Source organism: Saccopteryx bilineata, chromosome X (genome assembly GCF_036850765.1).
Source record: "Saccopteryx bilineata isolate mSacBil1 chromosome X, mSacBil1_pri_phased_curated, whole genome shotgun sequence".
Lineage (NCBI taxonomy): Eukaryota > Metazoa > Chordata > Mammalia > Chiroptera > Emballonuridae > Saccopteryx > Saccopteryx bilineata.
Window position 1 is genome coordinate 131993556 of NC_089502.1, and position 25456 is coordinate 132019011.

General features: G+C 46.1%; 1 protein-coding gene across 5 annotated transcripts in view; it reads left to right on the top strand.

Moving 5' to 3' along the window:
* MAP7D2 (MAP7 domain containing 2) overlaps positions 1-24497 on the top strand; it is a 134814-nt gene extending 110317 nt beyond the window's left edge. For all 5 annotated transcript variants that reach the window (XM_066250094.1, XM_066250095.1, XM_066250096.1 and 2 more), the window contains 7 exons: positions 12591-12816; positions 13580-13684; positions 14979-15035; positions 15465-15543; positions 16570-16741; positions 19570-19845; positions 23026-24497. In XM_066250094.1, coding sequence (XP_066106191.1) covers positions 12591-12816; positions 13580-13684; positions 14979-15035; positions 15465-15543; positions 16570-16741; positions 19570-19819 — 889 coding nt within the window. In that variant the 3' untranslated portion in view covers positions 19820-19845; positions 23026-24497. The remainder of the gene's footprint in view (positions 1-12590; positions 12817-13579; positions 13685-14978; positions 15036-15464; positions 15544-16569; positions 16742-19569; positions 19846-23025) is intronic.
* The last annotated feature ends 959 nt before the right edge of the window (positions 24498-25456 follow it).

Sequence of the window (25456 nt, forward strand, 5' to 3'; positions counted from 1 at the left end):
TAGTTCCCATTGAAATACTGGTCAGTTTGTTGATTTAAATTTACTTGTTCTTTATTTTAAATATTGTATTTGTTCCCTTTTTTTTTTTACTTTAAAATAAGATATGTGCAGTGTGCACAGGGATTTGTTCATAGTTTTGTTTATAGTCCGGCCCTCCAACAGTCTGAGGGACAGTGAACTGGCCTCCTGTGTAAAAAGTTTGGGGACCCCTGCTCTAACCAATGGTGGCAGCCTAGGAGGGCACAAGTGGTCGAGGGAGTCACCTAAGCCTGGGAGTTGGGCGGCAGAGTGGACCCCATGCCGTCCTAGAAGTGCTCAGGAAGGGACTGGAGGCCTGGGCACAGGGAGGAGGCAGCAGTGGCTGCACAGTGCTCCTCGGGCAGGTCAGGAGAGGGCCCTGCAGTGCTCAGGAAGGGACTGGAGGCCTGGGCACAGGGAGGAGGCAGCAGTGACTGCACAGTGCTCCTCGGGCAGGTCAGGAGAGGGCCCTGCAGTGCTCAGGAAGGGACTGGAGGCCTGGGCACAGGGAGGAGGCAGCAGGCAGTGACTCCACAGTGCTCCTCGGGCAGGTCAGGAGAGGGCCCTGCAGTGCTCAGGAAGGGACTGGAGGCCTGGGCACAGGGAGGAGGCAGCAGGCAGTGACTGCACAGTGCTCCTCGGGCAGGTCAGGAGAGGGCCCTGCAGTGCTCAGGAAGGGACTGGAGGCCTGGGCACAGGGAGGAGGCAGCAGTGACTGCACAGTGCTCCTCGGGCAGGTCAGGAGAGGGCCCTGCAGTGCTCAGGAAGGGACTGGAGGCCTGGGCACAGGGAGGAGGCAGCAGTGACTGCACAGTGCTCCTCGGGCAGGTCAGGAGAGGGCCCTGCAGTGCTCAGGAAGGGACTGGAGGCCTGGGCACAGGGAGGAGGCAGCAGGCAGTGACTGCACAGTGCTCCTCGGGCAGGTCAGGAGAGGGCCCTGCAGTGCTCAGGAAGGGACTGGAGGCCTGGGCACAGAGAGGAGGCAGCAGGCAGTGACTGCACAGTGCTCCTCGGGCAGGTCAGGAGAGGGCCCTGCAGTGCTCAGGAAGGGACTGGAGGCCTGGGCACAGGGAGGAGGCAGCACACAGTGACTCCACAGTGCTCCTCGGGCAGGTCAGGAGAGGGCCCTGCAGTGCTCAGGAAGGGACTGGAGGCCTGGGCACAGAGAGGAGGCAGCAGTGACTGCACAGTGCTCCTCGGGCAGGTCAGGAGAGGGCCCTGCAGTGCTCAGGAAGGGACTGGAGGCCTGGGCACAGGGAGGAGGCAGCAGGCAGTGACTGCACAGCGCTCCTCGGGCAGGTCAGGAGAGGGCCCTGCAGTGCTCAGGAAGGGACTGGAGGCCTGGGCACAGGGAGGAGGCAGCAGGCAGTGACTGCACAGTGCTCCTCGGGCAGGTCAGGAGAGGGCCCTGCAGTGCTCAGGAAGGGACTGGAGGCCTGGGCACAGGGAGGAGGCAGCAGGCAGTGACTCCACAGTGCTCCTCGGGCAGGTCAGGAGAGGGCCCTGCAGTGCTCAGGAAGGGACTGGAGGCCTGGGCACAGGGAGGAGGCAGCAGTGACTGCACAGCGCTCCTCGGGCAGGTCAGGAGAGGGCCCTGCAGTGCTCAGGAAGGGACTGGAGGCCTGGGCACAGGGAGGAGGCAGCAGTGACTGCACAGTGCTCCTCGGGCAGGTCAGGAGAGGGCCCTGCAGTGCTCAGGAAGGGACTGGAGGCCTGGGCACAGAGAGGAGGCAGCAGGCAGTGACTGCACAGTGCTCCTCGGGCAGGTCAGGAGAGGGCCCTGCAGTGCTCAGGAAGGGACTGGAGGCCTGGGCACAGGGAGGAGGCAGCACACAGTGACTGCACAGTGCTCCTCGGGCAGGTCAGGAGAGGGCCCTGCAGTGCTCAGGAAGGGACTGGAGGCCTGGGCACAGGGAGGAGGCAGCAGTGACTGCACAGCGCTACTCGGGCAGGTCAGGAGAGGGCCCTGCAGGACGCGGTGAGAGCAGACCGCAGAAGAAGTTTGGCATGTTAAAGGTTAAGCCTTTTTAAATGAAAAGTGTAAGCATGTAAAGAAGAGAGAATAGTGAAACCCACATACTTATCCACAGACTGAGCAATTCAAGGCTGAGCATGTGTCAGGGATATGGTTTCAGTGTGAAAGGGTGAGCCAGGAGGTGAAGTGCTGGAGGTTGCGGGGTGCTTAGTGAAGACCCCCAGTGGCTGGTGATGGGGATAGGGATGCGTCTGCTGAATGAGGGCTGCAGTGCGGCTCCCTATTGAAGAAAGGGGGTGGGTGGGGTAGGTGACAGGAGCGAGGGTGGAGAGGATGATGGAACTGGGCACAGTCTGGCGAACTCTGGAGGGAACTGGGTAATGATGACAAAGGCAATGGGGTGGGGGTGGCCTGCAGCAGAAGGGCAGTAGGAAGGTGACCAAATCCATGTTCTCTCCGGTCCTTTAAGCAGGGGAGAAAAGATGTTCGTCCTTGGAGAGGATATTGAGGGACTCAGTTTCACACAGGTGAAACCAGTACTGGAGAAAGCAGAACGTGATTGATGAAGAAGATTTTGTAATAGGGATAAGCAGACCCTGACCGGTGGCTCAGTGGATAGACCATTGGCCCGGCATATGGACATCCCAGGTTTGATTCTCGGTCAGGGTACACAGAAGAAGCAACCATGTGCTTCTCACCCTCCCTTTTGCCCTTCTCTCCCTCTTCCCTTCCCACAGCCAGTGGCTCAGTTGGTTCAAGTGTGTCTTCGAGTGCTGAGATGCGTTAGCCTCAGGTGCTAAAAATAGCTTGGTACTTGAGCATTGGCCCCTGATGGGTTTGCCGGGTGGATCCCAGTTCAGGTGCATGCAGGACTCTGATTCACTATCTCCCCTCCTCTCACTTAAAAAAAATAGGGACAAGCAGGGGCTAATGGGCCTAATTATGGAGACTTAGAGATCGAGAGGGTGTGTTATTTACTGTGTGTGTATGTATGGGGCACCTCTGAAGTGAAGTCCTCATGGTAAAATGGGAGAAACAGTGGCTTTTCAGATCCTGAACATAAAGAGAAAGATGAAGCAACTTGGGCATTTATTCACACACAACACATCCTATGTGTGTTAACTTCTCTAGGACAATCACAACTGGCTCCTTGGATGAGATGAGGACTGAACAGTGCTGTTTAATCTCTGGATAAAGCATGTTCCCCACGTCCATTTGTGATCGTCCTGTGTTGGGCATACTTACTCTGTTACTGAGGAATCGAAGAACCAGAGTTTTTATGGAGCGTAAGCTCCCATAATGCTCTTCTCCAGAGTTTGCTAGACTATTAACAATTTCAGTTGTTGCAGCCACGCTTTATCGGCAACCTCTGCTAATGTAGAATATGGTTATCACATCATGTTACAGTCTGAAGCTAAATAATGTCTCGAAGTATTTATTTCCCTTTTAAAATATCTCTTTTGTGACACATAGGCTAATTGTCTTCACGATTCCTGAAACCGACTATTAGAAGGATCTTCTTTTAAGTCTTGATCTTTTTATAACAATATAACAGCATCCAGTAAGTCAGTGACACATGCTTCCAAATAAAGGTAATTTCTGAAAAACATAGTTTTATAGATGCTCTTAAAAGGACAGTGGGAGTTGGAGAGAGAATTTGTTTTCAATTTTCTCACAAACTAGCATTTCAGAATCCACCCAGAGCCAGGCATTACGCTAAGTGCTTCCCACACATGATCTCAATTCTCACAATGGTGTTATAGAGTCAATAATACAGCTGTTCCGGTTTTTTTATTTATTTATTTATTTATTTATTTTTATTTTATAATTTTATTTTTTTAATGGGGTGACATCAATAAATCAGGATACATATATTCAAAGATAACAAGTCCAGGTTATCTTGTCGTTCAATTATGTTGCATACCCACCACCCAAAGTCAGATTGTCCTCTGTCACCTTCTATCTTGTTTTCTTTGTGCCCCTCCCACCCCCTATCCCTCTCCCATTCCCCCCTCCCCCCCGTAACCACCACACTCTTATCAATGTCTCTTAGTTTCACTATTATGTCCCACCTACGTATGGAATAATACAGTTCCTGTTTTTTTCTGATTTACTTATTTCGCTTCGTATCATGTTATCAAGATCCCACCATTTTGCTGTAAATGTTCCGATGTCATCATTTCTTATGGCTGAGTAGTATTCCATAGTGTATATGTGCCACATCTTCTTTATCCAGTCATCTATTGATGGGCTTTTTGGTTGTTTCCATGTCCTGGCCACTGTGAACAATGCTGCAATAAACATGGGGCTGCATGTGTCTTTACGTATCAATGTTTCTGAGTTTTGGGGATATATACCCAGTAGAGGGATTGCTGGGTCATAAGGTAGTTCTATTTTCAGTTTTTTGAGGAACCACCATACTTTCTTCCATAATGGTTGTACTACTTTACATTCCCACCAACAGTGTATGAGGGTTCCTTTTTCTCCACAGCCTCTCCAACATTTGCTATTACCTGACTTGCTAATAACAGCTAATCGAACAGGTGTGAGGTGGTATCTCATTGCCGTTTTGATTTGCATTTCTCTAATAGCTAAAGAAGATGAGCATCTTTTCATATATCTGTTGGCCATTTGTATTTCTTCCTGGGAGAAGTGTCTATTCATATCCTCTTCCCATTTTTTTATTGGATTGTTTGTTTGTTTGTTGTTGAGTTTTATGAGTTCTTTGTATATTTTGGATATTAGGCCCTTATCTGAGCTGTTGTTTGAAAATATCATTTCCCATTTAGTTGGCTTTCTGTTTATTTTGTTATCAGTTTCCCTTGCTGAGCAAAAACTTCTTAGTCTGATGTAGTCCCATTCATTAATTTTTGCCTTCACTTCTCTTGCCATTGGAGTCAAATTCATAAAATGCTCTTTAAAACCCAGGTCCATGAGTTGAGTACCTATGTCTTCTTCTATGTACTTAATTGTTTCAGGTCTTATGTTTAGATCTTTGATCCATTTTGAGTTAATTTTTGTACAGGGAGAGAGACTGTAGTCCAGTTTCATTCTTTTGCATGTGGCTTTCCAGTTTTCCCAGCACCATTTATTGAAGAGGCTTTCTTTTCTCCATTGTGTGTTGTTGGCCCCTTTATCAAAAATTATTTGACTATATATATGTGGTTTTATTTCTGGACTTTCTATTCTGTTCCATTGGTCTGAGTGTCTATTTTTCTGCCAATACCATGCTGTTTTGATTGTCGTGGCCCTATAATAGAGTTTGAAGTCAGGTATTGTTATGCCCCCAGCTTCATTCTTTTTCTTTAGGATTGCTTTGGCTATTCGGGGTTTTTTATAGTTCCATATAAATCTGATGATTTTTTGCTCTATTTCTTTAAAAAACGTCATTGGAAGTTTGATAGGAATTGCATTAAATTTGTATATTGCTTTGGGTAATATAGCCATCTTGATTATATTTATTCTTCCTAGCCAAGAACAAGGTATATTCTTCCATCTCATTATATCTTTTTCGATTTCCCTTAACAATGGTTTATAGTTTTCATTATATAAGTCCTTTACATTCTTTGTTATGTTTATTCCTAAGTATTTTATTTTTTTTGTTGCAATCGTGAAGGGGATTATTCTTTTGAGTTCCTTCTCAGTTGTTTCATTGTTGGCATATAGAAAGGCTATTGACTTCTGTATGTTAATTTTGTATCCTGCGACCTTACTGTATTGGCTTATTGTTTCTAGTAGTCTTTTTGTGGATTCTTTGGGGTTTTCGATGTATAGGATCATATCATCTGCAAAAAGTGATACCTTTACTTCTTCTTTTCCGATATGGATGCCTTTTATTTCTTTGTCTTGTCTGATTGCTCTGGCTAGAACCTCTAGTACCACATTAAATAAGAGTGGAGAGAGTGGACAACCCTGTCTTGTTCCTGATTTAAGGGGGAAAGCCTTCAGTTTAGTGCCATTTAATATGATGTTAGCTGATGGTTTATCATATATGGCCTTTATCATGTTGAGATATTTTCCTTCTATACCCATTTTGTTGAGAGTCTTAAACATAAAATTGTGTTGTATTTTATCGAAAGCCTTTTCTGCGTCTATTGATAAGATCATGTGGTTTTTGTTCTTTGTTTTGTTGATATGGTGTATTACATTAACCGTTTTACGTATGTTGAACCATCCTTGAGATTCTGGGATGAATCCTACTTGATCATGAAGTATTATTTTTTTAATATGTTGTTGTATTCGATTTGCTAGTATTTTGTTTAGTATTTTAGCATCTGTATTCATTAGAGATATTGGTCTGTAGTTTTCTTTTTTTGTGCCATCCTTGCCTGGTTTTGGTATGAGGGTTATGTTGGCCTCATAAAATGTGTTTGGAAGTATTGCTTCTTCTTCAATTTTTTGGAAGACTTTGAGTAGAATAGGAACCAAGTCTTCTTTGAATGTTTGATAAAATTCGCTGGTATAGCCGTCAGGGCCTGGACTTTTATTTTTGGGGAGGTTTTTAATGGTTTTTTCTATTTCTTCTCTACTGATAGGTCTGTTTAGGCTTTCTGCTTCTTCTTGACTCAGTCTAGGAAGGTTGTATTTTTCTAGGAATTTATCCATTTCTTCTAGGTTGTTGAATTTAGTGGCATAAAGTTTTTCATAGTATTCTACAATAATTCTTTGTATATCTACGGTGTCCGTGGTGATTTCTCCTCTTTCATTTTGGATTTTGTTTATATGAGTTCTTTCTCTTTTTTCCTTGGTAAGTCTTGCCAAGGGTTTGTCAATTTTGTTGATCTTTTCAAAGAACCAGCTCCTTGTTCTATTAATTTTTTCTATAGTTTTTCTGTTCTCTAATTCATTTATTTCTGCTCTGATTTTTATTATCTCCTTTCTTCGGCTTGTTTTGGGTTGTCTTTGTTCTTCTTTTTCTAGTTCCTTAAGGTGGGAAGTTAAGTGGTTCACTTGGGCTCTCTCTTGTTTGTTCATATATGCCTGAAGCGATATGAACTTCCCTCTTATCACTGCTTTTGCTGCATCCCATAGATTCTGATATGTCGTATTGTCATTTTCATTAGTCTATATATATCTTTTGATCTCTGCACTTATTTCTTCTTTGACCCATTCATTTTTTAAAAGTATGTTGTTTAGTTTCCACATTTTTGTGGGATTTTTTTCCTCTTTTTTGCAGTTGAATTCTAGTTTCAAGGCTTTATGATCAGAAAATATGCTTGGTACAACTTCAATTTTTCTGAATTTGCTGATATTGTTTTTGTGGCCCAACATATGGTCAATTCTTGAGAATGATCCATGTACACTGGAGAAAAATGTATACTCAGTCACTTTGGGATGAAATGTCCTGTAGATGTCTATCATATCCAGGTGCTCTAGTGTTTTGTTTAAGGCCACTATGTCTTTGTTGATTCTCTGTTTGGATGACCGATCTAGAGCCGTCAGCGGTGTATTGAGGTCTCCAAGTATGATTGTATTTTTGTCAGTTTTTGTTTTAAGATCAATAAGTAGCTGTCTTATATATTTTGGTGCTCCTTGGTTTGGTGCATATATATTAAGAATTGTTATGTCTTCTTGATTCAGTGTCCCCTTAGCCATTATGAAATGGCCATTTTTGTCTCTAAGTACTTTTCCTGTCTTGTAGTCAGCATTATCCGATATGAGTATTGCTACACCTGCTTTTTTTTGGATGTTATTTGCTTGGAGTATTGTTTTCCAGCCTTTCACTTTGAATTTGTTTTTATCCTTGTTACTTAGATGAGTTTCCTGTAGGCAGCATACAGTTGGATTTTCTTTTTTAATCCATTCTGCTACTCTGTGCCTTTTTATTGGTGAGTTTAATCCATTTACATTAGTGTAATTATTGATACTTGTGAGTTCCCTATTGCCATTTTATATCTTGCTTTCTGTTAGTTTTGTGTCTTGTTTGATCCTTCTCTTTCGTTTTTCTATCTTTTGTTTTTATTTGGTTGTATTCCATACATCTTTCCTCTGTTGCTATCTTTTTTATCTCATGTGCTTCTGTGGTGGTTTTTTCAATGGTGGTTACCTTTGAGTAATGAAAAGGGTCCCTACCCTGTTCATTGTAGCGAACTATTTTGTGAGTACTTTTGCACTCCATCGTCCTTTGCTACTGTTAATCTCCGTCTTCTCCCCCTCTTTCTTTTTGTTGTTGTCACAGTTTAAATTTGGTTTTATTGTGTTCTTCTTGGAGCTTTTACTTGTGGCTATGTTTTTTTTTTGTTCTTTGTATCTGATTGGAGAACCCCCTTTAGTGATTCCTGGAGTGGGGGTTTTCTGATGATAAATTCCCTCATCTTTTCTGTATCTGTGAATGTTTTTATTTCTCCTTCGTATTTGAAGGATAGCTTTGATGGGTATAGTATTCGTGGCTGAAAGTTCCTCTCTTTCAGGACTTTAAATATTGGGGTCCACTCTCTTCTAGCTTGTAGAGTTTCTGCTGAGAAATCTGATGATAATCTAATGGGCCTTCCTTTATATGTTGTATTCTTCTTTTCCCTGGCTGCCTTGAGAATTTTTTCTTTGCTGTTGGTTTGTGTCAATTTCATTATGATATGCCTTGGAGTGGGTTTGTTGGGGTTAAGAAAACTTGGAGTTCTGTTTGCTTCTTGAACTTGAGGCTTTAGTTCTTTCCACAGGCTTGGGAAGTTCTCATCAATTATTTGTTTAAGTATGTTCTCCATTCCATTTTCTCTCTCTTCTCCCTCTGATATACCTATTATTCTTATGTTATTCTTTTTGATGGAGTCAGATAATTCTTGTAGGGCTATCTCATTTTTTTTAATTTTTGAGTCTCTTTCTTCTTCTCTCTGTTGTGCCTCAAGTTGCTTGTCTTCTATTTCACTAATCCTCTCTTCTATCTGACCTGTTCTATTAGCTAAGCTTGTTACTTCGTTTTTCAGCTCGTGAATTGAGTTTTTCATCTCTGTTTGATTTGTTTTTATAGTTTCAATTTCCTTGGACATATATTCTTTGTGTTCATGGAGTTGTTTTCTGAGCTCCCTATATTGCCTTTCTGTGTTTTCTTGTATATCTCGGAGGATTTTTAGGATTTCTATCTTGAATTCTCTGTCATTTAGCTCCAAGGTTTCCAATATATTAAATTTTTTCTCCATAGATTTTTCCTCATCTAGCTGTGTTACCTCTCTTTCTTTTGTATCCATGATATTCGATTTTCTCTTCCTTAATGGCATCTGAGGGTGGTTTTGTTGATAGTATTAATGAGATTTAATAAAGAATAAAAAGTTAAAAAAAATAACAAATCGAAAAGAGTTGTTTTTTTTTAAAAAAAAATTAATAATGAAATAAAGAAAAATAAAATAAAATAAAAATTTTTTAAAAAAGGAAATTATTCCCCCCCTCTTTTTTTCCTCTCCTCTCCTCTCCCCTCTTTCTTGAGAAAATCTTGTGGTGGACTGTGAGTTATAACAAACAATGCCTGTGATGGAGGGCCTGAATTGGGGAAAAGTAATAAAGGGGCAAAAAAGAGAGAAAGAAAAAAAAAAAAAAAGGAAAAAAAAAAAAAGAAAAAAGAAAAAAAAAAAGAGCGTATGGACCCACAAAAAGCAAATAAGGAAAAAATTTGGGTCAAGAATAAAATGATTTGCTTTTAGGTGTTGGTTTTCTAAGAGTTATGATGAGAGGAATAAGAGGAAAATGGAAAAATGGGGGGACAAATTAAAAACTTACTATTGTATTTAGTGGAACAAGAACTAGATAATATGGAGAGCCAGGGATGGGAGCACTGCTAGTGAGTTAAAAAGGTGAAGTAAAAACCCCCCAAAATGCCACAAACATAGGTTTGAGTCCCAGATAAGATAATTTGTTTGTTATTGAGGTTTGAATGAGAGGAGATGTAAAGGAGAAAGGAAGAAACTAATATAGAGGGAGAAAAGAAAGAGAGAGAGAGAAAAAAAGAGGGAACCACTAAAAGAAGAAAAAAGAAAGGAGAGAGAGAGAGAGAGAGAGAGTTAAGGGTTTTGGAGTGCAACCCTCATAGAGAGAAAGGAAGAGAAGAGAAATGATAATGGGAGATGTAACACTTATGGGTAGTGTAGTTCAGGGAGAGGAGAGAGTAAGACCGGTAGAGAGTTAATCGGCCAAATTGGAGGAGGAAAAAAAAGTCTCAAGAATGAAGATAAGAGAAACAAACGAACAAATATAATAAAATGGGATAGGTTATAAAGTCTGCAGATTATTCTTGATTTTGAGAGGTTATCTTCTTGCTTTTTCTTTTCTCTCCCTCTTCCTGGTCGGTGACTCTGTACCCCGGGTTCTTCCCCTTTGGCACGCTCAGGTAGAGGTTTGCAGTTGATAAGTCTCTATGGCAATGTCATGTATTGTGCTTTATTCTCGTTGGGAGTCGAGGCTCATTAGCATTTATAGGCTCCGACAGTGAGAGAGTCCGTGTTCCTGGAGCCTTTCTCCTAGTCTTTCCTTCCTCAATTAGTAGCCTGATAGTCCAGGTATGGGGTTGCTGCTGCCTCTGCCTGGATAGTAAGAGGCTCAAATTGCTAGCAACTCCCCACTCTATTTCCGCTCAGCACAGGGCTCTGGGTAAGGCTCAGTCAGTCAGAGCTGCTAGCATAATCAGGCGGGCTTTCTGCCCACTCGAAGACCTCTGGCTCTGCCACTCTATCCGGTAACACAAGCGGGCGCCCACTTCCGGGGCGCTTGGAGGAAACTCTCACTCACTGTCTGCAACCAGGATATCCGGCCAGCAGTCTCACGCTCTGAGTGAAACCCCCAACCGCAGGGAAAAGTTGCAGCGTTGGAATTGAGTCTCGCTCCGTCCCCGTGTGCGGCTTTTGCAAGGGGCTGGGGCGGCCCGAGATTCCGCTTTGGCCCACACAAAGGCCCCTGACTCTGCCCCTCTGTGCGATAACACGGGCGCGCACTGCCGAGGCACTCGGAGGAATCGCTCACTCCTTATCTGCGCGCGCAAACCAGGATATGAGGCCGGCCGCGGTTCCCTCTGAGTGAAACAGCCTCCAGCACGGAAAATCTCCACCGTTGGGATTAGTTCTCACTCCCTCCCGTTCGTGACTTTCCCAGGGCGCTGGGGCTGCCCAGAGACTCTGCCCTCAGCCCACAGAAAGGCCTCTGACCCTGCCTCTCCGTGGGGCAACACGGGCACCCACTTCCGCGGCTTAGGAAGAAATCTCTCTTCCACTAACTGCGCACCGACCAGGAGACCGGGTAAAATGGCCGCTCCGCTTGTCTTTCTTTGTTTGGGTTTGGCGCGAGTGTTAGCTTGTATTGCCCGGGTTGCCACAGGATCAGATTTTCCTCGGCTTGGATCTCTGAGCCACAGCCTGGTTCGGCCGTTTTTGCTGCGGCGGCCTGGATCTATTCACCCCCTTTGCCCGCCTCAGTTTCTAAATTCACAGTTACCAGAAAAAGCCGCCCTGTTTAGGTTAGTGAGGAAGGCGGAGCATTTCTTACTCCCTATTTCCTTCGGGGTTTGGTTATATATTTAGCCAATTTTTCACTCAATCATACCTTTGGTTGTATTGCGAAGAATCTGGAAGCTCCAAGTATAGGTTTTTCTGTTTCTGGTTGAAGATCTTGTTGAGTTTTGGGGGAGATTTATCGGTATCGCTTCCTACTCCGCCATTACTCTGACGTCATCTCTCTGTTCCGGTTTTTTTAATGGGCATCAGAAATGTTCAGTCACTTTCCAAGGAACGGTCACACGGTGAGTGGCACAATCAGAATGCATTCAGTCTTACCCAGAGGTCACATTGCCATCAGAAGCACCTTGCAAGGTGAGTACGATCACTCACATTTTTTCATAGATAAGGAAAGAGGCGCACACGAGAGCAAGGAGAACATTAGAAATGTAAAAACAAGCTCTTCAATCTTACAGAATTTTCCCTCGCTGCTTAGAGCTCTTTATCATCATCATATCACCAACTATTCATCTTTGGATGAAAAATGTCCAAATGGTATTTAATTTTATATGGCACAGATTAAAAACTAAAACAGATTTTTTAAAGATTTCCAAAATAAATGGAAAAGAGATATTTTAATTTCTGCATTAAATGTCAGATTCTCTTGAGCATTTCTTCCGTTTGCTGCCTCAGAAGGCATATCCCAATTCAAAACCAAAGTGAACTTTCTGAGCTCATAGTCAACTGCTCTCAAATTGCTGACCGGCACAGTTGTGGCCTTTGAGACACTTAACTTGTTCCTAGCTTTAGTTGCTTTTATTAATTTTGCTTAGTTTTTAAAGAATTGTCATTAAATAAGAATGATGGGGCTGTGGTTGTGTGTACTGGGGGACATCTGTGTCTTCGTTACAGTATGTTCTCAAATCAATACATCAGTACTCCTTGTATAACAAGATTGAAAGTCAACCCTGGTTAATCTATACACGTACAGGTATGTATTGTAAGTATGTGGGCTGGAGCGGCTTTCCCGGAAGGATGAGTCATTTTCTTAAGTGGATACTAATTCAAGGCCACGTGTCTGTAACTGTGCCATGCGCTGCATTACACTCTCCTGTCTGTCGGCACGTGGTTCTCTGGCAGTTTGCCTTTTGGGCACGTCCTTCTGACAACAGTTGTGTTCCCAAAAGGCTGGAGAGAGAGGAATTGGAAAGAAAGGCAGAGGAGGAGAGACTTCGCCTGGAAGAGGAAGCCCGGAAGCAGGAAGAAGAAAAGAAGCTGCAGGAAGAGGAAAAGAGGAGACTGGAGGAAGAGGAGGCCAAGAGGAAGGCCAAGGAGGAGCTGTTGTTGAAGGAAGAGCAAGAAAAGGAAAAGCAAGAAAAAGAAAAGCAAGAAAAAGCCATGATTGAAAAGCAGGTACTGTATGGGTCTTCATATAGTCTTTCCTTAAGGGTGTTAGTTAATATTGGGTAAAATTAGTTCAAGTTGAATGACTCATAATATTTACTTGAAGTGTTTTCTTAAACCAGCTGGGCTGATTATCATTAAATATGAGTTACTTTGGGCAATAAAAGGGAAGTTAGTAATGTTTGCTGTGTGTCGGTTTGGGTTCCCCCAAAGACAGACCCTGGATGAGAGTGTGGGAGCCAGTGGTTGGTTCAGGAGAGGACCCCAGAACGCCGATAGGGAGTGAGAAGAAAGCCAAAGTCAGCGCACTGATGAGTGCGTTACCATGGGTGACTGGAACTCGCTGCCTTTGGGACTAAGGAACTATAGACATGCCTTAGAATTGTCCCTCTGACGGGGCGAGGAAACTGGGGTATTTATCTACTAATTCCTGCCCATCATGGTTGAAGGTCAATCCTTGGGGAATTAACTTCCAGGAACTCCTGGCCACATAAACATTTCACGGCCAGAGGCTGCCATCAGATGCAGAAAGACCTTGGCTACGTGTGGGAACTGTCTGCACTTGGTTTGTGTGGTGGGCCAGAGGTAGACGAGGGAGGCCCAGCCTTGTGGGCCGTGTGGTAGAGCCAGCTGTGTAAATCCACATGGACTGTTCACAAAGCCCCCACTGGGTAGACGATGAGGTCAAGGAACAAGTGCAAACACCAGACAATGACTCTAATGTTTTCTTAGGATAGTAAAGCTTATGCCTTGGTTTGCCTGTCTCTGTTAGAAGGAAGCAGCAGAAGCAAAGGCCCAGGAAGCAGCTAAACAGATGCGTCTAGAAAGAGAACAGATCATGCTACAGATTGAACAGGAGCGCCAGGAGAGGAAGAAGGTAAGGACCGGGGGCTGGGAGGACTGAGGGCAAGACGGGAACAGGAAACAATCAGTTCTTTAAGGTGTTGGGTAGAATGGTCTGAGAGTTGTCCCATTAGGTCCGGTTCATTGACAGTGCTGTTCAAATCTTCTATGCCTTTATGAGTTTTCTGTCACCTTGTTCTGTCAGTTACTGATAGAGGAGTGTTCAGAGCTCCATCTGTGATTATGAGCTTGCCCATTCCTCCTTCCAGTTCTATCAGCTTTTGTTTTATGTGCTTTGAGGCTCTGCTGTTAGGTGAATATAATTTCAAATTACTTAATTTTCCGGTTGAATTGATACCTTGATCGTTAGAAATGCCCTTTTTACTAATAAGAGAAAGTTTACTTAGAAAGTCACAGAAGCAGAAGAAGTGAGCCGTGGAAGAGATAGACTTGGGAAACAAGTTACAGCAGAAGACGGGCCTTTGGAGCTTAGAGAACAGAGAGGGAGAGGAGAGAGAGAAAGGGAGAGAGAGAAGTGCCTTGACAGGGAGGAGAGATTGTGGGGGAACCAGAGGGGGGCGCCCTGTGGAAAGGTGTGGGTGTGCTCCATAGAGAGCTGCCAGAAATGTTATCTCCAGTAATGCTTGTCTTAAAGTCCACTTCGCACTTCGCACCTCGGCAGGCAGTCTTTTTATTATTAACATTTGCGTAGTAAATCTTTTTCTGTCCTTTTACTTTGAACCTATGTGTGTTTTTATATGTGTGTCTCTTCCAAACAGCATGTGGTCAGGACTTATTTTAAGCCATTTTGACAGCCTTTGCCTTTAAATGCAAATAGACCTGTGTGATCCATTTGCATTTAATGCAGTTATGGATCAAGTTGGGTTTAAGGAGGCTGGTTATAAAGCTCATTCTCATGGTGTCCCGGTCCAGCCTCGGCTCTGTGTTGCAGCCCTGGGAACCTGGAGACCGATCTATTGCCTTCCCCCAACCTGAAGCTCAGCCCCACTTTCTCCAGGGTGGTCCTGTTGAAAGGCAGAGGGTAATGTATTGATTTTTAGGTAGCCCAAGGAGAGGAAGGAGAAACAGGATATCAATGAAATGTTGATTCTAGATACTTCCTAGTTCACTTTTCAAATATTTGACCTTGTTCATAGGGCAAAGGTGTACATCTGCAAAACCACTGGAAAATCTTTCTACGCTCATTATCCTCTGCTGACTTTCTGTCTTACGAGTGTTCTAAAAAGTCTGACATTGCATATAGCCCCAACTACTGTTAATATGCTTTCGGTCTCGTATCCCTCTTACTGGTCCTTTTTGGTTTCCAGAGAATAGATGAAATCATGAAGAGAACAAGGAAGAGCGACGTGTCCCCAGAAGTGAAGGTAGGCGCCCAGAGCACCATGCTGATAGTTCACGAGCTGAGTGGCAGGATAGGTCCATGGGCTCGTGGCTCTGTCCATTTTGGGAAGAGCCAAAACGGACTCCTCCTGCTCTGCTCCTGGCTACATCGAAGAGGCTGCAGGTGCCCGGAAAGAGGAGTCTGAGAGAGCAGTTTCGGAGACTAGGTGTAAATAAAACTTTTCTCAGAGAAATGGGGGTAAGGATGCAGGGAGAGACACAGTAGCCATGAATAGAAAAGAGAACGGTGCCATATTAATAAGGGAAACAGCTGCTTGCTAATAAGCTCAGAAGACTCGAAGCCTTGCCATGGAGCAGGCAGATGGCCCGGCATGCTTCCAGGCAGCCTCTGATACTTTTCCAAAGCATTTGTTTGTCTGTGTAATGGCAGTCTTCCCTCTATCTGTTTCCAGAAAGAAGACTTGAAAATGGAGCTTCAGCCCGCTGTGTGCATGGACAATAAGACGAAAGCTGCCGTCCCGAACAAAACAGGTGAGGGTGAGGTCTGGTTCTTGTGTTCCTTCTTCCAGCAGGTGAGGGCACTTCCTGCAGGGCACCAGCACCGTGCCGCTGCGTGTGTCATTGCTGGGGGGGTACTTCCCATTCCCTGGTGGTCTTGGTCTCCAGCAGCAGTGTGCCAGGGCCATTTGGAAATCGGTGGGCTCCTCAGTGACTGATCATCACAGTACAGGAGGCGCCGTGTGGGGGCGTGCTGCTTTCCAGGGAGCTTACCTGCCAGGCAGGTTGTATTAAGAACTGACTGCTGCCTGACCAGGCGGTGGCGCAGTGAATAGAGCGTCGGACTGGGATGCGGAGGACCCAGGTTCGAAACCCTGAGGTCGCCAGCTTGAGCGAGGGCTCAGCTGGTTTGAGCAAGGCTCACCAGCTTCAGCCCAAGGTTGCTGGCTCAGCAGGGGTCACTCGGTCTGTTGGAGTCCCCCTATCAAGGTACATATGAGAAAGCAATCAGTGAACAACTAAGGAGCTGCGATGAAGAATTGATGCTTCTCATCTCTCTCCCTTCCTGTCTGTCCCTGTCTGTTCCTCTATCTTTCTCTTTCTCTGTTACACACGCATGCACGCACACACGCACAACTGCTGTCCGTGGCAGTTTCTCCTGCCTTCTGCACGTCGGGGCAGTCCAGCCCTTTTCTACCAGCTGCACTGAAAACCCCTCAGGTGTAGATATTTCATGGCAGCCAGAGTCAGAAAAGGCGTATCCCTCTTAGAGTCACTGCACATTTCTCCTTTGCCTTGTGGCTCAAGAGCGTGCTGTCCGAGCCCGGGGACGGTCCAGTGCATGACCCCGAGTCTCCTGGCTGGGTCGTGAGCCCTGCTGCACAGACACTGCTAATACCGTTTGTCTTCTCTTCCCCTGGGTGAAAGTGATTACCTGGGATTCTTTTTGCAAAAGGTGTCGCATTATTGGTCAAGCAGAGGACTAAATGAACTGCCCTTTGTGGCTCCATGGTCTCGGATATTTTCTGATTAACGGAAGGACTCTGTGTTCTCCATCAGAAACCAATGGATTGAGCACCTCCCAGGACTTTAAGGGTGCCCCAGCACCTCTCCCCCGGGACGTCTTCTCTGATGGGCTTAAACCAGTTGGGGCACTTGTTCATCTGGATGCCCTGGAGGGGAAGCCGAGCATGGACGAGTCGGCTGAAGAAGTGCAGTCTATGGATGTGAGGTAAGTCCCTTTCTTTTGCATTTGAGCCTCATCTCTTCTCCGGACACCTCCCCGCCTCGTACTCGATATCTGCATTTTTTGCACACCCAGATCATCTCGGGTGGGCTCGGTTGCTGGTCAGGAAAGCTCTCAGTGGTATATTTGTGTCTTGGGTCAGGCCCCTTAGAAGCGGAGCCGGGGTCAGGGGGTCTAGGGCCCGGAATTTATCATCTCAGGAGAAAGTGGAGGAACAAGATGTGGCAGAGGAAGTCACTAGGCGAGGATGCTGTCCCAGCTGGTGTCGTGGCAGCCCTGGGAGATGAGTTTCCACCAGAGAAAGGTCTGAATGAGATGAGGGAGGCGGCCTTGAGCTGTACCGTCAGCCATTGGCTGGGGCCACTGGGGGCAGGGACACAGGTATGACGCCTGTGGGCGTGGGGCTCCCTCAGCTGAAGGCAGCTGTCCAGAAAAAGGGTGGCAGCTCGGAATGCTTAGCCGCCAGTCTCTGTAGCTGGGGGATGGTTGCTCCTGCAGACATAGGGCCGGTTCGGCAAGGCCCACTGTGTCCATTGTCTCATGTTTAAGGAGAGCTGTCATTGGAGACTCGGTAAAGGAACAAATTTGCTTTCAGATTCTAAAAGCAAGGAATTCTTAAATTGGCATGTTTGTGGATGACATCACCGGGCAAATCCCAGATGAAAGGAGACCTCAGCTCGCGTGGGGCTGTGGCAGAGGCACTGGGACGGAGAGCCCCGGGCAGGACCCTTGGAGTGGGGGCAGCTCTCCGAGTCGGGAGGGACCGGCAGTGTTGTGCAAAAGCTCTGCCAGAGGCCCTCCTGCTCTGCTGGGCTGTGAGTTCTCAGCTTGGTCTGGGGGCCGAGCAAGGGGCCAAGGGTCTTCCTGAGGACTGACTACGACTGACCCCAGCTCACGCGCCCTGGCCTTGGCCGGATATGTGAAAGCCCAGGATCCAGCAGCCCCGTCACGAGAAGAGCAAGTCCGCGTAGATTGATAGCAGGGACTCCTTAGCCCTTGTCACCATCTATCTCCCTGTGCCACCACTGGCTACTACATCCGCCATCATGACAGGTGTCCTCTACCTGGCACCACTCTGCCCCAGGCGACAATGGCTGACACCTTAAATGTTCTCAGAGCCTTCTTGCCAACCGCCCCCAACCCCAGTGCTGAGGTAGCTTATGCTTTATGTGTCTGGGTGAAGGAAGGGGACAAGGCCTGGCACCTGCCATGCTTCAAGAAAGTGAAGGACCCTGGCCGGTTGGCTCAGTGGTAGAGCGTTGGCCTGGCGTGTGGGGGACCCGGGTTCGATTCCCGGCCAGGGCACACAGGAGAAGCGCCCATTTGCTTCTCCACCCCCCCTCCTTCCTCTCTGTCTCTCTCTTTCCCTCCTGCAGCCAAGGCTCCATTGGAGCAAGGATGGCCCGGGCACTGGGGGTGGCTCCTTGGCCTCTGCCCCAGGTGCTAGAGTGGCTCTGGTCGCGGCAGAGCGACGCCCCGGAGGGGCAGAGCATCGCCCCCTGGTGGGCAGAGCGTCACCCCTGGTGGGCGTGCCGGGTGGACCCCGGTCGGGCGCATGCGGGAGTCTGTCTGACTGTCTCTCCCAGTTTCCAGCTTCAGAAAAATACAAACAAAAAAAAAAAAAAAAGAAAGAAAGTGAAGGGGTCTCATGTGTGCACTGGCTTCTCCTGGTGGCCACCTCTGCCTTTGGAGAGAGGTGCTTTCTGGAGGTTTTGCCCAAGGTTGTGGCATTCTCTCCTCCCCAAGCTTTGACCAGCTGTTGAGTCCCAGGGGATGGAGGTGGGGGGGTGTTTCTGCTAATGGGGCATTTTGCCCAAGCTCTAAGTACCAGAAGCAGAGTTAGTTAAGTCAGTTGCTGGTCAGTGTGAGGGGACGGGTCCTCTGAGCTTCTCCAGGTCAGTGGGGTTTTCTAGATTCTTTTCCTACAAGCTTATTGGGGGAAAAAAGAACAAACGAACCTGACAGCAGCCCTACTCCGGCTGGTAGGAGTCCGGATGACAGGCCCTCGAATCGCTGCCCACCACTCACCTGAGCTAGGCCAGTGGTTGCCACATTTCTAGGAAGAAGAGAGAGAGAGCTGAGCCGCTGGCAGGAGCCGGGCAAGTCAGCGGGGTGGACTGGAAGCCTCGCTTTAGAGAGGGAGCGGTGGGAGAGATTCGCTCGGCCAGTGACGGTGACAGTGATGGTGACAGGGTGGATGGTGGGGTCCTAGTTGACGATGGCCCCAGCCTTAACTGAGCACCTACACCAGGAGGCTCCACAGGAGCGCGTCCCCAGCGGGAGCAGTCCCACTCCTCGCAGGTCCCTGGGAGGGAGAAACAATTGTTTGTCCCATTTTGCAGCAGAGGAGCCTGAGGCCAGGGAGGGACAAGCCCCGGAGCCAGTTAGGGCCCTTCCTCAGCTTGCTCAGAACTTCCAGCATTTGTGTTCTGTCTGGGTTTCCCTCCTCGAAGGGTTAGGAGGTGCTTGGCTTCTCTGCTGGTGCCTACCTCTTACTTTCCTCCTTCCTGTGGACAGGGTGAGTTTGGCGTTCGCGGCCCTGCTCGCTGCCCTTCCCTGTTCTCATCCACAGGGGCCTTGTGTCTGGCAGCATCTCAGATCGGAACTAACTGGCATATTTCTTACAATGTGTTACACACAAGCTCTGGCTCTAAATTCTTCTTCTCTAGAAAAGAAGAGTAGTATAACAAAATATCAGAATTAATAGTTCTATCTGTCTGTCTCTCTCCCTCTTCTCCCTCTCCCTCTCCCTCTTCTCCCTCTCCCTCTCCTTCTTCTCCTTCTCCCCTCCTCTCTCCACATCCCACCCCCAGTCCTGTTTTCAAAGAAGAGCTTATCTCCATCCCAGAATTTTCACCAGTGAGTGAAATGATTCCCGGGATGTCTCTGGACCCAAACGGAACTGGCAATGCCCGAGCTCTGCAAGATCTCTTAGATTTCACCGGCCCCCCCATGTTCCCCAAGAGGCCCAGTGAAAATCTCAGCCTGGACGACTGTAACAAAAACCTGATCGAAGGATTTAACAGTCCCAGCCAAGAAACCACTCTGAACACCTTCTGTTGACAAATACAGCATCTCTTTAACGAAAGGTACAGTCTTTTATTATTATTATTATTATTATTCCCCACTTCTTGGGAGGTGGCAGAGTCCCCCTTCCTCCTCCCACCTTTCTGTGGCTCCTCCAGTAATGGCTCAGAAGAGCTGTCCTTAGTCCAAGACAGTGACCTGGACCTGTGGAATGCAGAGGAACAGGGCAGGGCACTCAGGAAGGGGTTTATCTACTTCCCTATCTGTTTTCTGAGAAGGTACCAGGCGGCTCATTTATCAAGAATCCCACCTGAGGAGCACAGCTCTTCAGGAAGTCCTGTGGATGGCATCAAAGACACTGCTTAACTGCAGCCAATGTCTGGGTATGGACGGCTGCAGGAAATGAATTCCCATTCAAAAGGAGGGCCTGGCTCCCAGGCCTGGCTCCCAGGCCTGGCTCCCGGGGATGGCTCCCCTGGGCCTGCCTTAGCGAGACCTCCCTGAGGCCGAGATTCCCAGGAGAAATGCTGATGATCAAAGCACTAGTGAGCCTGTAGAGACGGTCCTTATAGGCAGTCCCTCGGCTCCCAGGGCTGGGCACGCAGCCACATGCGGCATGGCTTCTGGAGCGTGGCCAAGGCTCCCTGCTCTGGCCTCACCACTTATGCCGAATCCCACGGTCCAGCTTCCTGGTTTTGGCTTAAGACGAACCTGTAAAAATGCACATTTCTCACAGTATTGGTCTCACTGGTTGAGGGTGTCTTCAGTAAATGAGTTTATCGGGTCCTTTCCCACGAATAGGTTTAGACAAAAAGGAGGAAGAGGGGGACAGAAGGTACCTGGTCTCCCAGGAGGAGGTCCAGGAAGGCTTGGCTTCAAGTTAGAAAGAATCCCAGTGAGCATCTGCTTCAGAAACCCCAGCTCACCTGCCTGTGTTTTTAATCTAGAATAGTGTCTTAACACGAAGAACTCAGTTCCCCCCTTTCCCTCTGTTCACGACCTGGTCTGAAGGTATATGCATTTGTGACCAGTGAGTTCTAGTCCAATTTTCCACTCAATGTAAAAGTCGAAAGGTTCAGTCTTTTAATGATAGTTGAAATTCGTAACTCTGGGGAAGTCAAAATCCGGAAGATAGGATAAACATCTTTCAGCCCCCGGGATGGTCAGTTTTACCTGAAAAATGAAACATGAATATGAATATGTAGTATATACAGGAGCACACACAAGAATGGAAATGTGAATTTCCAGGAGGAAATTCAAGAATTTCAAGTGAATCCTTCATTTGGGAGCCTCTAGTACCATACCCACCATGCCCAGCCCAGCTTATGGGGTGTGTGAGATGAGAAGTGCTGGCTAAAAGTTTGACCCACGCCCTGTCCTGAATAGCACTTTATTTAGAAACAAAGAGAGAATGCTCTATGTCAGTGGTAGTCAGCCTGGTCCCTACCGCCCACTAGTGGGCGTTCCAGCTTTCATGGTGGGCGGTAGCGGAGCAACCAAAGTATGAATAAAAAGATAGATTTAACTATAGTAAGTTGTTTTATAAAGATTTATTCTGCCAAACTTAGCGAAAATCCAACATAAAGTACTTGGTAAGTAATTATTATGATATGCTTTAACTTGCTGTAACTCTGCTTTATAAATTTTATAAAGTAAAGTTACTTCCCTACTTTATAAATCACCATTACTGTGGAACTGGTGGGCAGTTAGAAAATGTTACTACTAACAGAGATACAAAAGTGGGCGGTAGGTATAAAAAGGTTGACTACCCCTGCTCTGTGTGGTACAAGGTGGTGCTAATAAAATGAACTTTTCCCGTAGTTTTACTCAGCGACATCTCACATTCTATCCAGAGTTGTTTGTATACATGGGTGAGTGTTGGAACCAATGCATTTCCGGTTCTGTTGACCCATTCTGGAGTCTTCCAAAGCCAGCATTTGTTCTTGGAGCATGCCTGGCGAAGTAGGGGCTAAGTGGGGACTGAAGTTTGTGCCGTAAAGGTTTTGTTCCCCACCTTTGGCTTTTTTTTCTTGCCAAAGTCCTAGAAGCCCTGCTCATTTGAGTAAGTTATATCTGTGGGTTGTAAACACTCTGCATTGATGTGCATTTAGTTTTACACACCTCACACTGGATTACTTCGGTTTGGGGCCTGTTTGTTTTTCAATGGTGAAAACAGAGTTTATCATCCATTTTTTTAATAACTTAATAATGTCAATTTTCCTCTCACCTTAGACTCTTTTCAGGCCTTTGTATAATCACAGCCTTCTCTTGGTCACTGTTTGTTTGTTTATGGTAGTCTACTCCTATAACAGAACTTAGATGCCTGACATGGTTTGGCCCATCTTTTTCTTTCTCAATGAGGAACCCTTTGGGGAGGCCACACGGCTGAGGTCGCGGTGTGTCGTATCCTTATTTTCCCCTGACCTCAGCTGTGGGTGGTAGACGGCACGTTTCAGAGGCCGCTTCTCTCGGCTCTCAGCAGAGCACCTGTGGTCCTTGCATGTGTGAGCGGGACGCGTGACAGGTGGTTTGTAGACTAAACAATACCCCCGGTCTGGAAGAAGCACGGCTTCCTTGCACACTTCAAAAGCCCAAGTCATTCACCTGAGCATGCCGTTTCCCTGACCTGTGGCTTAATGTTGAGGAAAAGTTTCCTTTTGTTACCATACCTTGAACCCTTCAGTTCACTGACCTCACTATCCAGTAAGGACCAGAAAATCCACAAAACTTAGGCTCCTCGAATCCATTTCCTCTATCTTTAATTAAAAGAAGTGCAAAGTTCCTGTCCAAAAAGGAAAAAAAGAAAAGGAAAGAAAACATGTCCTGGCTAAATAACTGCGTTCATAACACCTATATATATTTTCATTTGTCTCAGAGTCTAGTTCTCAAATTCTTCTCAACCAGAGGCGGTGCCACCCCTGCAGGGTTGGGGGGTATTTGGAACTGTGTTGGGGGCTTTTGTGGTCACAGTGCCTGGTGGCAGCACTGGCATATGGAAAGCGAAGCTTGGGACTTAGTCATCCTGCAGGTTTTAGGACACTCCACACACAGATTACTTGGCCCACCTAAAAGAGCAGTCCTACATAAAATGCTATAGCACTTCTGTTGAGAGGTACTGTGTGAGCCGAGAGGCAGAAAGTCCCATAGTGCGTGAGCATTTCAGTGAGGGGAGTAGACGCTCCAGATTGCAGGGCACTGTCTCTCCGGGGCGCTCACCAGAGTTTGCTTATGAATTGACACAGGTGGTGTTTCAAGAAGCCTTGAAGCTGCTGGCAGTCCAATCCAAGCTGCAGGCCCTTGGAAGAAGCTTCTGTCGTCCTCAACCACCGGATTCCAAATGATTAGATTGACGTGTAATTGTTATCCTAGTTAGTATGTTAAACACTGGCCACTCCTGGTAGAAACTTTGCGAAGCTGGCTTTAGCGGCGTTTCATGTTATGGTTCTATGTGTGAGCTGTGGCTGCTGACCAAGTGCTTCCTGTACTGCTTACTCTAGTATCGTAGTGATCATTCCAGCTGGGAAGTTCACCCTGTAACCGTTCCTATTCCCAGAGTTGGAGCACATGAACATTTAGATGTCGTTTCCTAGAAATATTCTAGACATTTATCCAGACTCTACTTAAACATAGAGTGAACTTTGGCTGTGTGTCTCCCCATCTATGTTTAGAGGGGGAAATTCAGAGGGTTTCCCCCCCCCTGGGGTTTCTTTGTTGGAAGTTACTCTCAAGAAGCCGTTGTTTAATTATTAAGCTTAGTCACCTGCAAAAATCCATTGCACCACATTACTCTGGGGGTAGGGGGGCTAACAGAATAACTCTGGTTGAATAAGGAAGCCATTAAACTGTGGAATGATTTGTTTGCTTATGGATATTCCTATAGACATGAGCAGCTGAATCTAGCAAGGACCTTTTCATGTTGCACCCTAAAATCTCCAAGTTCTGGTCACTCCAAACCACTGAGTAGCTTTTGGACTGAATGAATCACGCATCTCATGCACTGGCGGTTGGTTTTCACGTTGTTGCTATTGGGGCTTTTGTTTGTTTGCTCCTGTGTTTACTCAACTCTAATAAAACCAGACACAAATGAAAATGATAGTGTGCTGAAACAAGGGGGCCCTAAACAGGTCTCAGTATGTCACCGTAACGGACTTAAACATAAAGCTTCTGAACAGTAGACAGCTGACACTAGAATGTATACTCCTCACGTTTTCTGCTGTATAATGTGTTTTCTTAATTTCATTTCTTGTGGTGAAATGCGACTTTTAGATTGAAATGACCTTTTCTTCTTCGAAACTTTTTTTTTTTGACTTGCACAATAAGAGTTTGGAAAGATCCATCGTTCTGACTGAGGCTTGCAACCAGGAAATGTAAAGCAATGTCAACGTTATCTTGTTTCTGTGCTTTCAAAACCAGCTACAGTTTAAGAGTTTATTAGTTCTGGAAGCTGTGTATGTTTGTGTCTGTGTATATACTAAATAAAATATATACCTCCACTACTGCAGTGCCATTGATCTTGATGACTCTGGGGGAAACTCCCTTTTATGACAAGCACATAGAAAATGATAGCATGGTCTGACTTTCAAGAAGAATGTCTCGCCATCTTTCTTGCAGCTTCATTTTGCTAAAGGTCTGTTTTGTTGTGATCTGTTGTACGTCACAGCATCATTGTGACTGTGGTGATGCCACATTTGCATGATGTGTGCATTGTCTTTAACGTGAAATACATTTTCCCTGAAGAGTTTGATGGTGTGCTAGTGTTTTATTTGTTTCCGTAGGCTCAATGAAGAAATCTGCTGAAATCAAGCCAGATTTTTAAAAACCCATGTGGAAAATAAAAATCTTGCATGGCTGTCCTTTCCCTGTTAAACTCATTAAAATTCCTCTTTTGTCAGTTCCAAGTGAAGCCAACTGTGCAAATAATCTCCAGTGATGAGCTGCCTTGGGACATGAACTTCTAAGTACAGTACAGTTGCTGTACTTTCAGACCACTGATGGGAGGGATTTCTGGCTAGGTAAGATGCCCTTAGCATTCCACAGAGCAGTCTGGTGTTGAAACAAAATTATTATGGAATGGTGACCCTTCTTTTCCAGTAAGCTGAATCCCCGACCAGATTGTCTTGTATCTAATTCATGGCTTGCCCACGGCCTGGGAGACAGTACCAGTCCGGACCAGCAGCCAGGGACGCAGCACTGGAACGAGATGTTGGAACTCTCGTGGTAACTTCTGGGCCTCGATCTCCAAAGCTGTACCCAGTCAGCGCAGCCCTCCCGGAGCTGCTGCCAAAGGCTTTGGCGAGGACACAGGAGTGGATATCCCAACTCTTTCCATGTGCTGGCCTTTGACAGTGGCATTACAAGTAGCTTCTGTCATCATGAGGTCTAAACACAGAGTCACAGTGAAGGCCACTCCTAAGAGCAATTTCCATTTTGTGAACATTCTAAATTTTTCTTAGTATGTACAGGTTTGATATTAGTAAAAGTTTTTGTAAACTAAATTCAGAAAGTAAATGTGAGGAACATGGCATTATAATCATAAAGTTAACATGTACCCCCTATTTATTTTAGGGACTTAGAATAAAAAAAGAAGTGTACAGAGCTAATTTGTTTCTAGAAATATGCCCATTACACTGAGTCACAACACAGGTTAACCTCTGTCCATACTATTCAGCATTG